This window comes from Leuciscus leuciscus (assembly GCF_965113295.1).
Source record: "Leuciscus leuciscus genome assembly, chromosome: 4".
NCBI classification, from domain to species: Eukaryota; Metazoa; Chordata; class Actinopteri; order Cypriniformes; family Leuciscidae; genus Leuciscus; species Leuciscus leuciscus.
The window spans coordinates 28140540-28154034 of NC_138728.1; the positions used below are offsets into that span (position 1 = coordinate 28140540).

The following is a 13495-nucleotide window of genomic DNA, read 5'->3' on the forward strand; positions in this document are numbered from 1 at the left end:
GGTACGCATACTATTCCGGTTGCGGGAACTGAGGTCATTCTGGGGCGCCGGTTTAGGCTCAGAAGGTAAGGGCTTTTGGTGGCAAGTGCATCTTGAATGTTTGGATCAGGAAGGGTAATTTTGGGACTCGCTCAACTTGCAGTGTGGCGGAGGAGAATAGAAAACACGTGGAGCGATATTTACCATTTCAAGTCTTTTTTATGAGCACATCATCAAGTGCACCGCACAGCACGAGTTATTTACCGCAGGTATGTGATTCAAGTTTCTTATGCCTAAGCTAACGGGACGATCATCTCTTAAACCTAATATTATATTTTAATAGTGGTACAAGGCGTGGAGGTGTTGCAGCAGGCTTGGCAGGCTCTGGATGTTTGCAGACGCTGTTGGCTCACGCTACTCTCTCTAACTCAGTGTGATACTGAACGACTCTGGAAGGATCGGATGGTGCTTCACTTACAAGTCTTTTACAAGTGTTTGCCCTTTCTTCCGTCTTTTGCTCAAACTATCTATTCTCAATTGGTGAACTTGTATAAATTCTAATTTGACAGTGGGACCGTTCCCATCCGTTGGAGGACAACATCAGCTGATCAAAGCACGCGTTGAATATACAGCCGTCAGGATTCCTCTCACTGGTATTGTGTTCCTCGATTGATGGACTGAGGACGGGGGGTAACTGTATAGGGACGAAAGTCTTTTGTGTCACCCTTATACTTATACTATATATATGTATATTATTAGGAGTGTGTCGATTTGTTTGGATTTTGTATTTATTTGTTTATTTTCTTTATTTTTGTTGAATTGATTTTCTTTTGTTTGTGATTTTGGGTTTATTTGTTGGTCAAGAAGAAGGTGGGGGACCTATTACCGCCCACTATTGTACTGACCACGGTCCATCAGCAGGTTAGCTGGTGTTATTAAGAGACCAGACAGACCCATTTCCTTTTGGCTGTGTGTTTATATGCTCCAGTGATAGTTCCATGTGAAAAGTGTATGTGTATGTGTTTTATATTGATTGAATTTGTCTTTTCCCTTCAGAATCTGGGGTACCCGTGGTTCCTGAAGTCTTCTGGGTGTGGTGGTGGTTTGACTGACAGTCTGCAGTGTTCACAACGGGTGGAGTGTTGTGAGAGAGCACGAGTGGTTGCAGTGTGGATCTGATAGCCAGGACAAATTCCCCAGGTTCTGAAGTGGTTAGTGTGCGTGTGTATGTGTGTCTGTGTGTGTGTGTGTGTGTGTGTGTGTGTGTGTGCGTGCGTGTGTGATGCTTGATGTGTTTGATTTTAGGATTCATTATTAAAGATTGTGTGTATTTTATCAAATGGTGTCTTCTGAATAAAATAGTTTTGTACTATCATCATGTCTGTTATCTGACTCAGCCACTACGTATCTGCGTGTTCTGTGTAACTGTATTAGTTGTGGGTTCCCGGATTATATCCGGGTGGCGTAGTCGGAATTAATTTATATTAAAAAGAAATCACCAACTGCCATATTATGATAACAGAAACTCTCAGGTGTACTGTGTGTTGCCTGAATTACCTGTCTACCAGTCAGACTGTCCTGGACCAGCTCGACGTGCCCCATAGAAGATTGTTCCGTCTGATTTTGACACAGAAGTGAGTTACAATCTACACACCTTGTACAGAATTTTGTAATGTGTTTATAATAAAGACATTAATATTTCATAATTAATAATGTATTTTTCTGAAGCAGAAATGTGTAATATGAAGTAAATGCAAAGATAAAAGTGTTTTTTATTTAGCATAAAGTAAATTACATAAGCAAATCTTCTCTTTTACACAAAGGTATGCTTGTGACATTCGTGTCATACGCATGCTGAGGGAACGGACGCTGGGCAACAGTCCCACAAGACTTGTCAAACAGCTGAGGGAGAACCATGGGGAGGAGTGGCTTGACCGTTTGGCGCACTATATGGAGGAGTGTGCTGGTTTTATCAACCGCCCCAGCCTCTTACCTGTCATGTGCCAAAAGCCTCCAGAGCCCATTGATGTCCCTACTAGCAAGTGGCTGCTTTCAGTTTATGGGAGGGACATTATCAGTCGCATAGACCACATCAAGGCAAGCATAACCTCCACATTTGGGACCATTTTGAAAATGGACTCAACAAAACAGGTAATTGTTTGACATTATTACTGATATTTAACTGTTGTGAAGTTTGAAAAGGATTTTGTTATGCTTTATTAATATTTTTTATTTTGTTGATTTTAGATCACAAAGAAGTTGGCAGGCACAGCCAAGGGAACAGCACAGTGGGTGACTTCTGTTGGCAATGAGACAGGACACATTCTTATTAGTGTCTTGACTGCTCAGGAAGGTCCAGCACTGGACACCATGGTCTCCGGACTGATTAACAGGTACAGCCAGGCGGCCGTGGCTCCACCACTGTTGCTGTACGTGGACTGTGGCTGCTGCATAGAGAAGGGGCAGAGCAAGCTACAGGCCAGATTTGGAGGATGGCCTGATCTCAATATCAGGCTGGACATCTGGCACTTCATGCGTCGGCTGGCAGTGGGGTGCACCACTGATGCTCATCCTCTCTACCCAGTCTTCATGTCACGTCTCTCTGCGTGCATTTTTGAATGGGACCCAGATGATGTGGCTTTGTTGCGGCGGGCAAAGAGAGAGCAACTGCATGAGGAAGGTGTGCCTGTCATCACCGATAACCTTGTGGACCAACGCAACACCAAAAAAGAGCTGGCGCTCTATTGCCGTCGGAGGACTCGTGGGGTGGAGTCCACAACCCGCTACCTTGACAGGCTTCTGCAGGAACTGATGGGGGATAAGGGGAGAGATATGATGGGGGTTCCTCTGCTGGACACAGTGAGGATTGAGCACATCTGGCGTGTTCAGATGAGGCATGTTAAGTGCATCCAGGATCCACCAGGTGTGTTGCTCTACACTGTGACGGGCACCACCACCACCAAGGGAGGATTAGTTCTCACGAAGTACAGATGTGCTAGGGGCTCGACCTCCCTTGAATCTTTCCACCTCCACCTGAACAGGTTCATTACAGGTTTGTGGCTCATTGTGTTTGCAGTATAGTATTCAACACAATAGAACATGTAATATCACTTTATATTTCCTGAAGGAACTCATTATTCCAGTTTAACCCCCTGAGGTCTACGGTATCGCCGGCGATACCAGCTCGCTTTTTTTTTATCAATGTAAAAGAAACTCATAAATACTCTGTTGACTTTGATTTTCCATTGGAGTTTCATACATCAATCGATTCTGTTAAATGTGTATTATTTTTGTGTATACTCACAATAAAAACAAAGTGTTGTGCTTTTTGCCAAATAAAGAAAAATAAACACGAAGCGAGTTCTGCCTTCTCTCTGCCAGTGAAGTCCATTCTGAAACGCGTCCGAAAATGAACAATAACTGAGCGAATACTCAGTCAAACAGGCATACAGACACACAGGCATGAAGCTTGAATTCTCTTCTTTTAAATGAAGTAATTTATATAAAAAACAAATATTCTCATCTTGTGAAATCTGTATTAAAAGAGAGCGATTCCAGTCGAGCTCATCTCATCTCATTACGTTATAATCGGCCACGCCCACGGAGAGCGCGCGCTATTCAAACGCAAATGACTGAGACGATCCCATACAAACTGTGAACGCCCACATATCAGCTCGAGAAAACACATCAAGTTTATTCAGATAAGTGTAGTTGTCTACACTGTCTCGCAGCGCTGTGAGGAATAATAATAATGGAAAACTTACCTCAGAAGTGCTGGTATTTCGAGGAGCAACGGATGGAATAATGTAGTACGTTTTTTTTTTTTCATTCTCAAGTAAATCGCGTTTCTGTGTGAATGAATGAACGCAGAGATGCGCTGTTTACCACAACTCGCAAAAAGACGGTTTAAATTTGAATTGCGTTTCTGTGTGTGAATAAATGATCTGCTTTTAACAAACTATTTTGCTATACTGAGTAAAATCGATTGAAATATGTTGAAATAAAATGTATTTGTATAAGCAACGTATTAAACTGCAAATTAACATTTATATTCCTTATAATAAAAACGAAAGACCTATGTTACAGACATATGAAAGACAACATTTCGTTGATTAGTTTTGGATAGATTACACATTTTTACTGTAAAATATCTGCCACCTCAAATAAGCTTTTGTTTGCCAATTTTTGCTAATATGTTAAATATAGTATGTTTTGTCAATGTAGGCTATATTCGAAGTTTGAAATATGTATGATAAAATGTATACTTTAGTTTTTACAAAGAAAGATTACACTTCAATTGTTGTTGTAATTGTAACCTTTTTAATAAAAAAATATATATTTACAAGGTAGATGTAAACAAATTTTAAAAGGTAAATATAAGCATTTTCTTTAAATAATATTTATTGTGTTTTATTATTGACAAATTTGGGGAGAGGATACATATTCCAAAACTGAAAATACAGTATGAGAATTAACTGCACAATTAATAGACATGTTTTCCTTGGATATTATACAATTTGCAAGCAAAATTTGTGAAAAAAAAAAAAAAAATTGACATGCTTCCAACTGTGAACCAATTTGGTAGAATATATATATATATATATATATATATATATATATATATATATATATATATATATATATATATATATACTGTATATATATTGCTCTTGCATTCTTTCTTGTGGCTATAGGTGACACACCTGAATGAATGGCTCATTAAGTATGCGGGCCCCATTGTCTCCTGAGGTGTGAACCACTACATATGCATGATGCTGTTGAATGGTTGACGCCCCTTGCGCATATTGCCTTTACAAACAAAAAGTGTTTTACAAGATTTAAATCAATGTATTGTGTTATGTGAATGATAAGGGCAGGATGATTTTCATATCATTTTGAAGAAAAAACTCTAGGCAAAGACATCAATTAGTCAAAAGTCTTATTGACACGCATTTAGTATGTGTTTTGTGGCCTTATTTCAGAAACTTTAGTTTTTAGTTTTTTCAATAACCATGCATAAACATTATTCTCTCAAAAATACAAACATGTACATGCATGTTGCTCACATATTATGGTAGCCCTGTTTGTGCTAAATAGAGTGTAATTATACCTTTGCCATTAATATGTTTATAAGCAACTGAAAAAAGCACAAATGTCAGGGCATGTCAGAACATCTCAAGGACCCCAAAAACCCCTCAGACCTCAGAGGGTTAATGGTTTTCATTGTTCACTTCTTTACAGGAACCAGTGCTAACACACTGAATTTTCAGTTGTATCTCCTGGAAGGCCTGAACAGGTGGAACCAAGACCGGGCAGCAGCATCAATTTCCACAAAATCCTCCCCTCTTCTCACCTACGCAGGGCAGGTGGTGCAAAGCATCAACACCAACAGCCTAAATGCTTTTGGAGAGAAGCTTGTGCCCACCTTCCAACCTCCTGCACAGTACACTGGTAAGACTCTCACAGTACATTTTACAGCACATGGTTATTTGCTAATGAAAGCGCTAAATGTTTAACACACTGCATTCTGTTTTTAGGGGAGCTAATTGGAGTGGACTATCTACTTAGTCAGACAGGGCAGCCACTTCAGTCAATGGATACTGACAATGAGCAGACAGACCACCTGCTGGAGGAAGTGAATGTAGATGAGCAGGATGAGGGATTTGAGGAGGACATCAATGAGGACCCTACACTGAGTTTCCTCCTTGAAGATGAAGCTAACTGTAACCCACCTACAGTTAAGCCTGTTCATCCCTCATCCCAGTCTGCTGCTGCCTCATCCCTGTCTACTGCTCCTTCATCCCAGTCTGCTGCTGCCTCATCCCAGTCTGCTGCTCCCTCATCCCTGTTTGCTGCTGCCTCATCCCAGTTTGCCTTCTCCCAGTCAGCTGCTCCCTCATCCCAGTCTGCCTTCTCTCAGCCAGCTGCTGTCGCCTCCTCCTCTCGGTCAACTACATCCATAGTCCAGTATGCACCAGGTTCCCCCACTCAGGTGCCTGAGGAGCTTTTGGTATGTAAATTTCACCATAGGAACTTGCCACGAGCAGAAATTAATTTGTAATTCAACAAACTGATTAATACTACCATTAAGATGTCATTTCACTAATCTCTTTTTTTATTTACCATTTAAAATTATACTGTTTTAGGCTGTGGATGACCAAAACATTCCAGGAATGGACCGGGTGGACAGACTGGCTGAGTATTTGGTAGAGCTGAGGACAAGCACAGGGTTAACACTGAGCAGACAGCAGGTATGCAAACATTTTGAATGTTTGTTAACATGGAAAAGACCACACAAAACACAATGTGACTGTAAAAACAGTGTTACTGAACTATGTATGCAAAATTACCAGTTTTCTTTTAACTCACCATATGCCTCTATACTTCTATCCTTCTTCAGGTTGATGACATTGTGTGCTTGTGGCAGAGCCTGCTTGAATATGACAAGCAGCGAGTGAAGTTTGCTGCCAGACACCAGGACAGGCTGACCACAGGGAGGTTCAGGTCTCCAAAAAAGAAGGCTGTTTTCACCCCTGCAGTGGACAGCCTGAAACGGAGTGTATTGGCATCTACAGCTTCACCTGCCCAATGGCCAGACTGTTGTCGTCTCGTGGAGGCCATTTTCATCAGGCTCTGTCGCATCCATCCAAGTCCGAGGAAGAAAGAGAAGGTGACGCTGAGTCGCTGGTCTCTCGTTTTACATGATTACCGAAAGATCCGGCAGCTGATCCTGTCTAATGGTGCCAGGACACTATGCAGGACACTACTCTCCAGCTGGTGGAGGTGAATCAGACCACTCTGGTTCAGTGGCACAACGGCAGGGTTAAGAAGCAAGATCAGACTCTTCTGCTTCAGGGGATCGATCTGCCTGACCCTCTTGGTGTTGCTGCTCAGGCTCTCCCACCTGCCAGAGTCCTTGCTGTTGCTCCACCCCAGGTCCAGGGAGAGCAACATATTTACAAACTGCCACAAAGCACAGCTGGGCAAGCGAAACTAAAAAGACGCATCACTGGCAATACAACTGAGGCAGTCATACCCAAGCTGGCAACCCTGAGGCCGATAATTCCTCTGCCTGTTGGTAACCTTCAACCCCAGCTTCCAGAACCTGTCCTTCCCAGCCCCAGCCCGACTGTCCCTCTTGCCTCCCACACTACCCCTACCTTCACACTGTTTGTTGTCCCCCAAAGCCCTCTTCCTATAGCCCCAGCCCCAGCCACTCCCAGTTTCGTCCTCCCACCTCATGCCACGGTCAGTCAGTCTCAACCCACTGTCCCTCGTCCCTACCACAGAAAGGTTGAGGCAAATACCTGCAGGAAGTGTGGGCAATTTAGGACAGCAGCGACCGGGCACAGCCAGTTTAGAGGGACTATCTACTGCCCTGTTACAGAGACACTTATAAAAGAACAGTGGCTGACTTCCGGTTTAAGGGCTAATGGAGTAGACGTGTTATCTCTTGCTCCCGTATCTTTCAGTTTAACCCAACATTTTAAGCCAACTTGATCGTTTATTTAGTTTCAAAACTGAACTAAATATACTACGCACGCTGTAACTGTCTAAACATGACTTCTAAATCGGCTAAGCAGAGCAAAAAAGAAACGAAAACGGACTCTGTAGATGACGCTGCTAGCGAGCTTAACATGGCGGCGATGGTCAAGCTCCTGGAACAACATCGCCAGGCCTTATCGACCGAATTTAAAACATCCATCTCAACACTCGAAGAGAAGATTGATCGCATTCAGACCACAATGTCGGATCACACACATAAAATTGCCTCGCTCGAATCGAGTGCCAATGATCTAGACGAACGGCTGCGGGCGTTGGAAACGACTTGCGCCACAATGGCTGAGTATAATGCGAAATTACAAGATAAAGTTGTGGACCTTGAGTCACGCAGCCGCCGAAAAAACATTCGGATTGTGGGCTTACCGGAATCGCTCGAAGGGCCACGTCCTTCAGTTTTCTTCGCGCAAGTCCTCGCAGACATTCTGGGAGAAGAAATTTTACCCTCTCCGCCGGAGATTGACCGGGCACACAGAGCTCTCGTTAGTAAACCAGCGACCGGGAAGAAACCGAGGCCAGTTATCATCCGGCTCCACCGCTACCGTCAAAAAGAGTTGATCGTCCGAGAGGCTCGAGCCAAAAGAGGCAAACTGGTTTACCAAGGCAACCCGGTCGCCATCTACGAGGATTACGCGCCTGAAGTGGCTACTGAACGCGCTAAATACGGGCCCGTAATGGCAGAACTATATAACCTTGGATATAAACCAACTTTGTTTTTTCCTGCACGGCTCTCAATCTGGACCAAAGACGGAGGTAAGAAGATGTTATCTTCGGTGACGGAGGCCGAGAACTTTATTGCAGCTGCCCGTTCCTCGGATCATGTGCCATAACCTGTCCAACAGTCAACCAGCCGGCGGGGTTAATATTGCTGTTCTCAGTTTTCTAGCGGTTAAGTTGATGCAAGTTACAGAAACTATTTCCAATGTTTCCACTTTGTGCTGAAGCCGGGGTTATTTTTGCGTTTCTTATTTTTTTATTTTACGTATTTTATGTATGCATGCCTGAATATACAGATACATTGTTATTATTCCTGACATTGTTTTGTTCGACTGTTTTCAGGTTAAACTATATCATTTTACAACTATAGGGCCAACTTTTATATGCGCATATGTATGCAGAGACTAGGCATTTATTTATTTAGACATTTATTTACCCTGAGGTTTATTTTTTCTTCATACTGATGTATTGCAAAATCACATTGGTTGCCTCATAGCTGGCAACTACGCCTTAAAAACTATTACTATTATTATTTATTTTGGCTTTATTTTTATTTATTTATTTTTGTTTGTTGAGGCTCTTCCCTTTTGTACTTTTATGCTATAAAAAGTTATGTTTTAAACTTGTTCAAGTTTTATAGGGCTTAATACTGGAACAGGGGGATGAGATCCAGAAGGATAGTAGTAGCGGAAGTCGAGACTAAGTGCTCAGGCAAGTTAATTGTTAAAGGTGGGTGGGGGGCGGTTAGATGTGGGGCGGGGGGGTGTCGGGTATATTGGTCTCCCTCTACCTTTTTTTTTTCTTTCTTTTTTTTTTCTTTTTTTTCTTTCTTTTTTTTTTCTCTCCTATATTTGGATCCAGAATGCTTTCTGCCAGTTCAATGTTATCCTGTTTCGTTAAACTCACAGAATGGTTAATACCATAATGTTAAGTGACGGAAACTTGCGCTTAGTGTCGTGGAACACCAAGGGGATGAACAGTGCCGTCAAAGCTAGTAAGATTTTAGCGCATTTACGGGATCTTAAGGCAGATATTATGTTTCTACAAGAAACTCACCTACGAACGGTAGATATACTACGTATTAAGAGATCATGGATGGGTCACCTGTTTCATTCTAAATTCTCTCAGAGAGCTCGCGGGGCTGCTATCATTATCCATAAAAGAGTTATGTTTGAACACACTGATACTATTATAGATCCAAATGGCCGTTTTGTTATGGTCTCGGGCAAGCTCCAAAACATACCAGTAATTTTAGCTTCCTTATATGCCCCCAACTGGGACAATGATGAGTTTTTCGTTAAGTTTTTTTCAAGTTTACCCAAAGTAGATGAACATCATATAATTATTGGAGGGGACTTTAACTTGGTTCAAGACGTATTCATGGACAGGTCTTCCTCTAAACAGTCTACTCTAACAAAATCAGCCAACGTGGTGCTAAACAACGCCTCTCAACTGGGACTCTCTGACCCTTGGAGGTTTAAAAACCCTCAAGGCAAGGCTTTTTCATTCTTTTCTAATGTTCATCATACATTTTCCAGAATTGATTTCTTTTTGGTAGATAATAAATTGTTACACTGTATTTCCACATGCACTTATCACGCATTAGTGGTCTCTGATCATGCCCCAGTATCTATTGACGTAACTTGGCCAACTAACAGACCGTCACCCCCACCCTGGAGATTCAACTCCTCCGGATTATCACCTTTCTTCGCAGATTAAGCTTTACTTCGAACTCAATCAGACTCCAGATATTAGCAGTCACACCTTGTGGGAGGCTTTCAAAGCATTCATGCGTGGCCAGGTAATTTCATTTTCCTCACAAGTAAGGAAAGCCAAAAAACTTAGACTATCCGCAATAGCTGACGAACTGTCTAAGTTAGATGTCTCTTATGCCGCTTCCCCTTCACCTGTCCTCTATGCTAAAAGAGTTCAATTACATTCAGAATTCAACCTTCAGTTGACTGATCTAATAGAGAGACAGTTTAGGCAATGTAGACAGCATTTTTTTGAGCATGGAGACAAGGCTGGTAAGCTCTTGGCCTATCAGGCTCGATCGGCTAGCACTTCAAGATGGATTTCTGGTATTACATCCCCAACAGGTGAATTAGTTACAGAACCAGCTGAAATTAACCTGGTTTTCTCAGACTATTATGCTAGACTGTACACTTCTGAAAGCCCTCCCAATAATACTACAAATTTAGATCTTCTCAATTCGCTTGAATATCCTACAATTGATGAAAACACTGCTAAGAATCTAGGCGACCCAATTACAGAATCAGAGATACAGGTAGCAATTTATTCTATGAAACCGGGAAAATCTCCTGGCCCTTACGGCTTTACTGTTGAGTTTTATAAAGCTTTTGCTCCCCTTTTAGTTCCTACTTTAGCTCTGCTTTTCAATGACTCTTTTAAGGTGGGCTGCCTTCCTCCTACTTTATCCGAGGCCTCTATTTCTTTGCTCCTTAAAAAGGATAAAGATCCTATTTCTTGCAGTAGTTATAGACCAATCTCACTTCTGAACGTAGATTTTAAAATTCTGGCTAAAGTTTTATGTTTTCGCCTTGAACGTGTATTACCATGTTTAATTTTTCATGACCAGACAGGCTTCACCCCAGGAAGACACTCTTTTTTTAACACTAGAAGGCTTCTCAACATTCTCTTTTCCCGCCCATCTGACTTACCTGAGATTATTGTGTCTCTGGATGCTGAGAAGGCCTTCGACAGGGTGGAATGGGGTTATTTGTTTTTTATTTTGGAAAAGTTTGGGTTCGATTCTAATTTTATCTCCTGGATCCGACTTCTTTACTCCTCCCCTATGGCATCTGTTCATACTAATGGCATACGATCACCCTATTTCTCGCTTCAGCGTGGGACGCGACAGGGATGCCCCCTTTCTCCCTTAATTTTCAATCTAGCCATAGAACCTTTAGCTATCTGGCTCCGTAGCCACAATGGCTTTGAGGGAATTTCTCGCCATGGTTTAGTTCACAAGCTCTCCCTTTATGCTGATGACCTTTTATTATATGTCTCAAACCCTGCTGCCTCCCTACCCCCAGTTTTGGATATCCTAGACAAATTTAGTCAACTATCTGGCTACAAGATAAATGTACAAAAAAGTGAAGTTTTTTTGGTTAACTCTGAAGCTAAAAAACTCCCACGATCACTCTTACCCTTCAAGATTGCTCTCTTTCTCTTCCTTATCTAAAAAGTATAACCTACCCAGTCATCACTTATTCCGGTTCTTTCAAATCAGACACTTCGTACAGAAGCAGTTCCCCTACTTTCCCAATCGTCCCCCTGAAACAAAAATGTATCACTTTCTTGCTTTAAATGCTAACCACAGGCATTTAATTTCAGTCATTTATAACTTAATAAATTCTATTAATTCTGACACTAGTGCCACTCTTAAAGATACCTGGGAGCAAGACCTCGGTGTTACTATTACAGAGGACCTATGGCATAACATCTTGAACCAGGTACATACCTCTTCCATATGTGCGAGGCATGGCTTAATTCAATGTAAAATACTATTCCGAGCGCACTTAACCAATGCCAAATTGGCAAAAATCTTTCCAGACAAGAGTGCTGCCTGCAACCGTTGTAAACTCTCTCCTGCCGACCATCTGCACATGTTTTGGACTTGTCCGCAGCTGGTGACCTTTTGATCTAATGTATTTCAGACGCTTAATAAAGCTATCAACACTAATATTGGCCCTGATCCAATTATAGCCTTATTTGGGGTTTCCCCTATGCCTGATTTGGTTGCCCGAGATCGTAAAGTCATTGCTTTTACTACAATTTTGGCCAGAAGGGCCATCCTTCTTAAGTGGAGGCATGCTTCCCCTCCAACACATGACAGGTGGATACAGGACATTTTTCACTGTATTGGACTTGAAAAGTTAAGATATTCACTCTCTGGTTCACTTACATCCTTTTACAAGACGTGGGATCCCTTTTTAAATTACATTAAGAGTTTACCTTGTGCGCCTGTAACTGGCAATGGTACATCATTTTCGTTTATTAGGAGGATCTTTGTAGGGGATTTTTTTTAATATATATATATTTTTTTAATTAATTTATATATATATATATATATATATATATATATTATTTTTTATTATTTTTTTTAGCTATTGGATGGGGGGGGGGTGGGGGGGAGATCATGTAAGGGGTTAATAATGGACAATATCTTACTGTATACTGTTTGTGATGTCTTATTCTGTCTTGTCATTTAAAACCAATAAAAACATTTGGAATAAAAGAACAGTGGCTTGAAAAAGTAAAAAAAAAGAAATAGTTTTACAAAGTTTCTATCTTTGTGTAAGCGTTTATTACTATTATATTTGTTATTTATTATTAGGTTAGTGGTTCGACCCCCTCAGGGACTTTTATTTTAATTTATTTTAATTATTTGATATGTTTTTTGTTTTTTGTATATTTTTTACCAGTTGACCAGAATCTTCTACCTTTATTACTTTTTTATTTGTTTTATTTATTTATTTTGTAATTGTATTTTATATTTAATTATTCAATTCATTTACATTTACATTTAGTCATTTAGCAGACGCCTTTGTCCAAAGCGACTTACAAATTAGGACAAAATTCAGCGAGTCATCATAAAGAGGCAAAAGCAACAACAACGCAAGAAGTGCTCAAAATACGAAGTTCAGGTATTATTCAGAGTAGCATAAGCCTGATAAGTGATGTTTCAAAGGGAAAGGAATTTTTTTTTCTTATTTTTTTTTTCTATAAGGTTAAGTGCTCACGGAAGAGATTGGTTTTCAGCTGTCTTTTGAATGTTGTCAGGGATTCTGCATTCCGGATGAGGGTGGGGAGAGCGTTCCACCAGCATGGAACTGTGAATGAGAATGTTCTGGAAAGTGATTTTGTGGCTTTCTGTGATGGAACCACGAGACGTCGCTCGTTGACCGATCGTAGGTGTCTGGTAGGGATGTAGACTCGTAGGAGTGAGTGAAAGTAGGAGGGAGCTGAGCCTGTGATAGTTCTGTAAGCAAGCGTCAGTGCCTTGAAGAGATGAACAGTGCAGAGGAGATTATTAAAAAAATAATAGCCTAACGTTACCTTTTTATATGTTTGAAAGCCTTTTGTACCTACCTTTGGAGGATGGAAACCACAAAGACAACTCTGTGATCCACCAAAAAGAGATGCTTGCCCACGGACCTGCCTTGTGCATTTATCTATCTGTTACAGTAAAAACATTTTGTCAGCTGATAAGCAG

General features: G+C 41.2%; 1 protein-coding gene across 2 annotated transcripts; it reads left to right on the plus strand.

Moving 5' to 3' along the window:
* The first annotated feature begins 536 nt into the window (after nucleotides 1-536).
* Nucleotides 537-7391, plus strand: LOC309497626 (uncharacterized protein). 2 transcript variants are annotated; one of them, XM_082167904.1, is made up of 8 exons: nucleotides 537-1613; nucleotides 1803-2130; nucleotides 2227-3031; nucleotides 5221-5430; nucleotides 5517-5675; nucleotides 5904-5989; nucleotides 6126-6230; nucleotides 6380-7391. In XM_082167904.1, the coding sequence occupies exons 1-8, from the start codon at nucleotides 1492-1494 to the stop codon at nucleotides 6764-6766; spliced, it is 2202 nt and encodes a 733-aa protein (XP_082024030.1). In that variant the 5' UTR covers nucleotides 537-1491; the 3' UTR covers nucleotides 6767-7391. The 2 variants fall into 2 exon arrangements, with proteins under 2 accessions (XP_082024030.1, XP_082024029.1); XM_082167903.1 differs by having other exon boundaries at nucleotides 5517-5989.
* The last annotated feature ends 6104 nt before the right edge of the window (nucleotides 7392-13495 follow it).

Excerpts from the sequence above, each read along its gene's own strand:
- LOC309497626 (XM_082167903.1), top strand. The coding sequence starts at position 1,492 with ATGATAACAGAAACTCTCAGGTGTACTGTGTGTTGCCTGAATTACCTG. Across the intron at positions 1,614-1,802 it reads CGTCTGATTTTGACACAGAA|GTATGCTTGTGACATTCGTG; the intron begins GTGAGTTACAAT and ends TTTTACACAAAG. Across the intron at positions 3,032-5,220 it reads CCTGAACAGGTTCATTACAG|GAACCAGTGCTAACACACTG; the intron begins GTTTGTGGCTCA and ends ACTTCTTTACAG.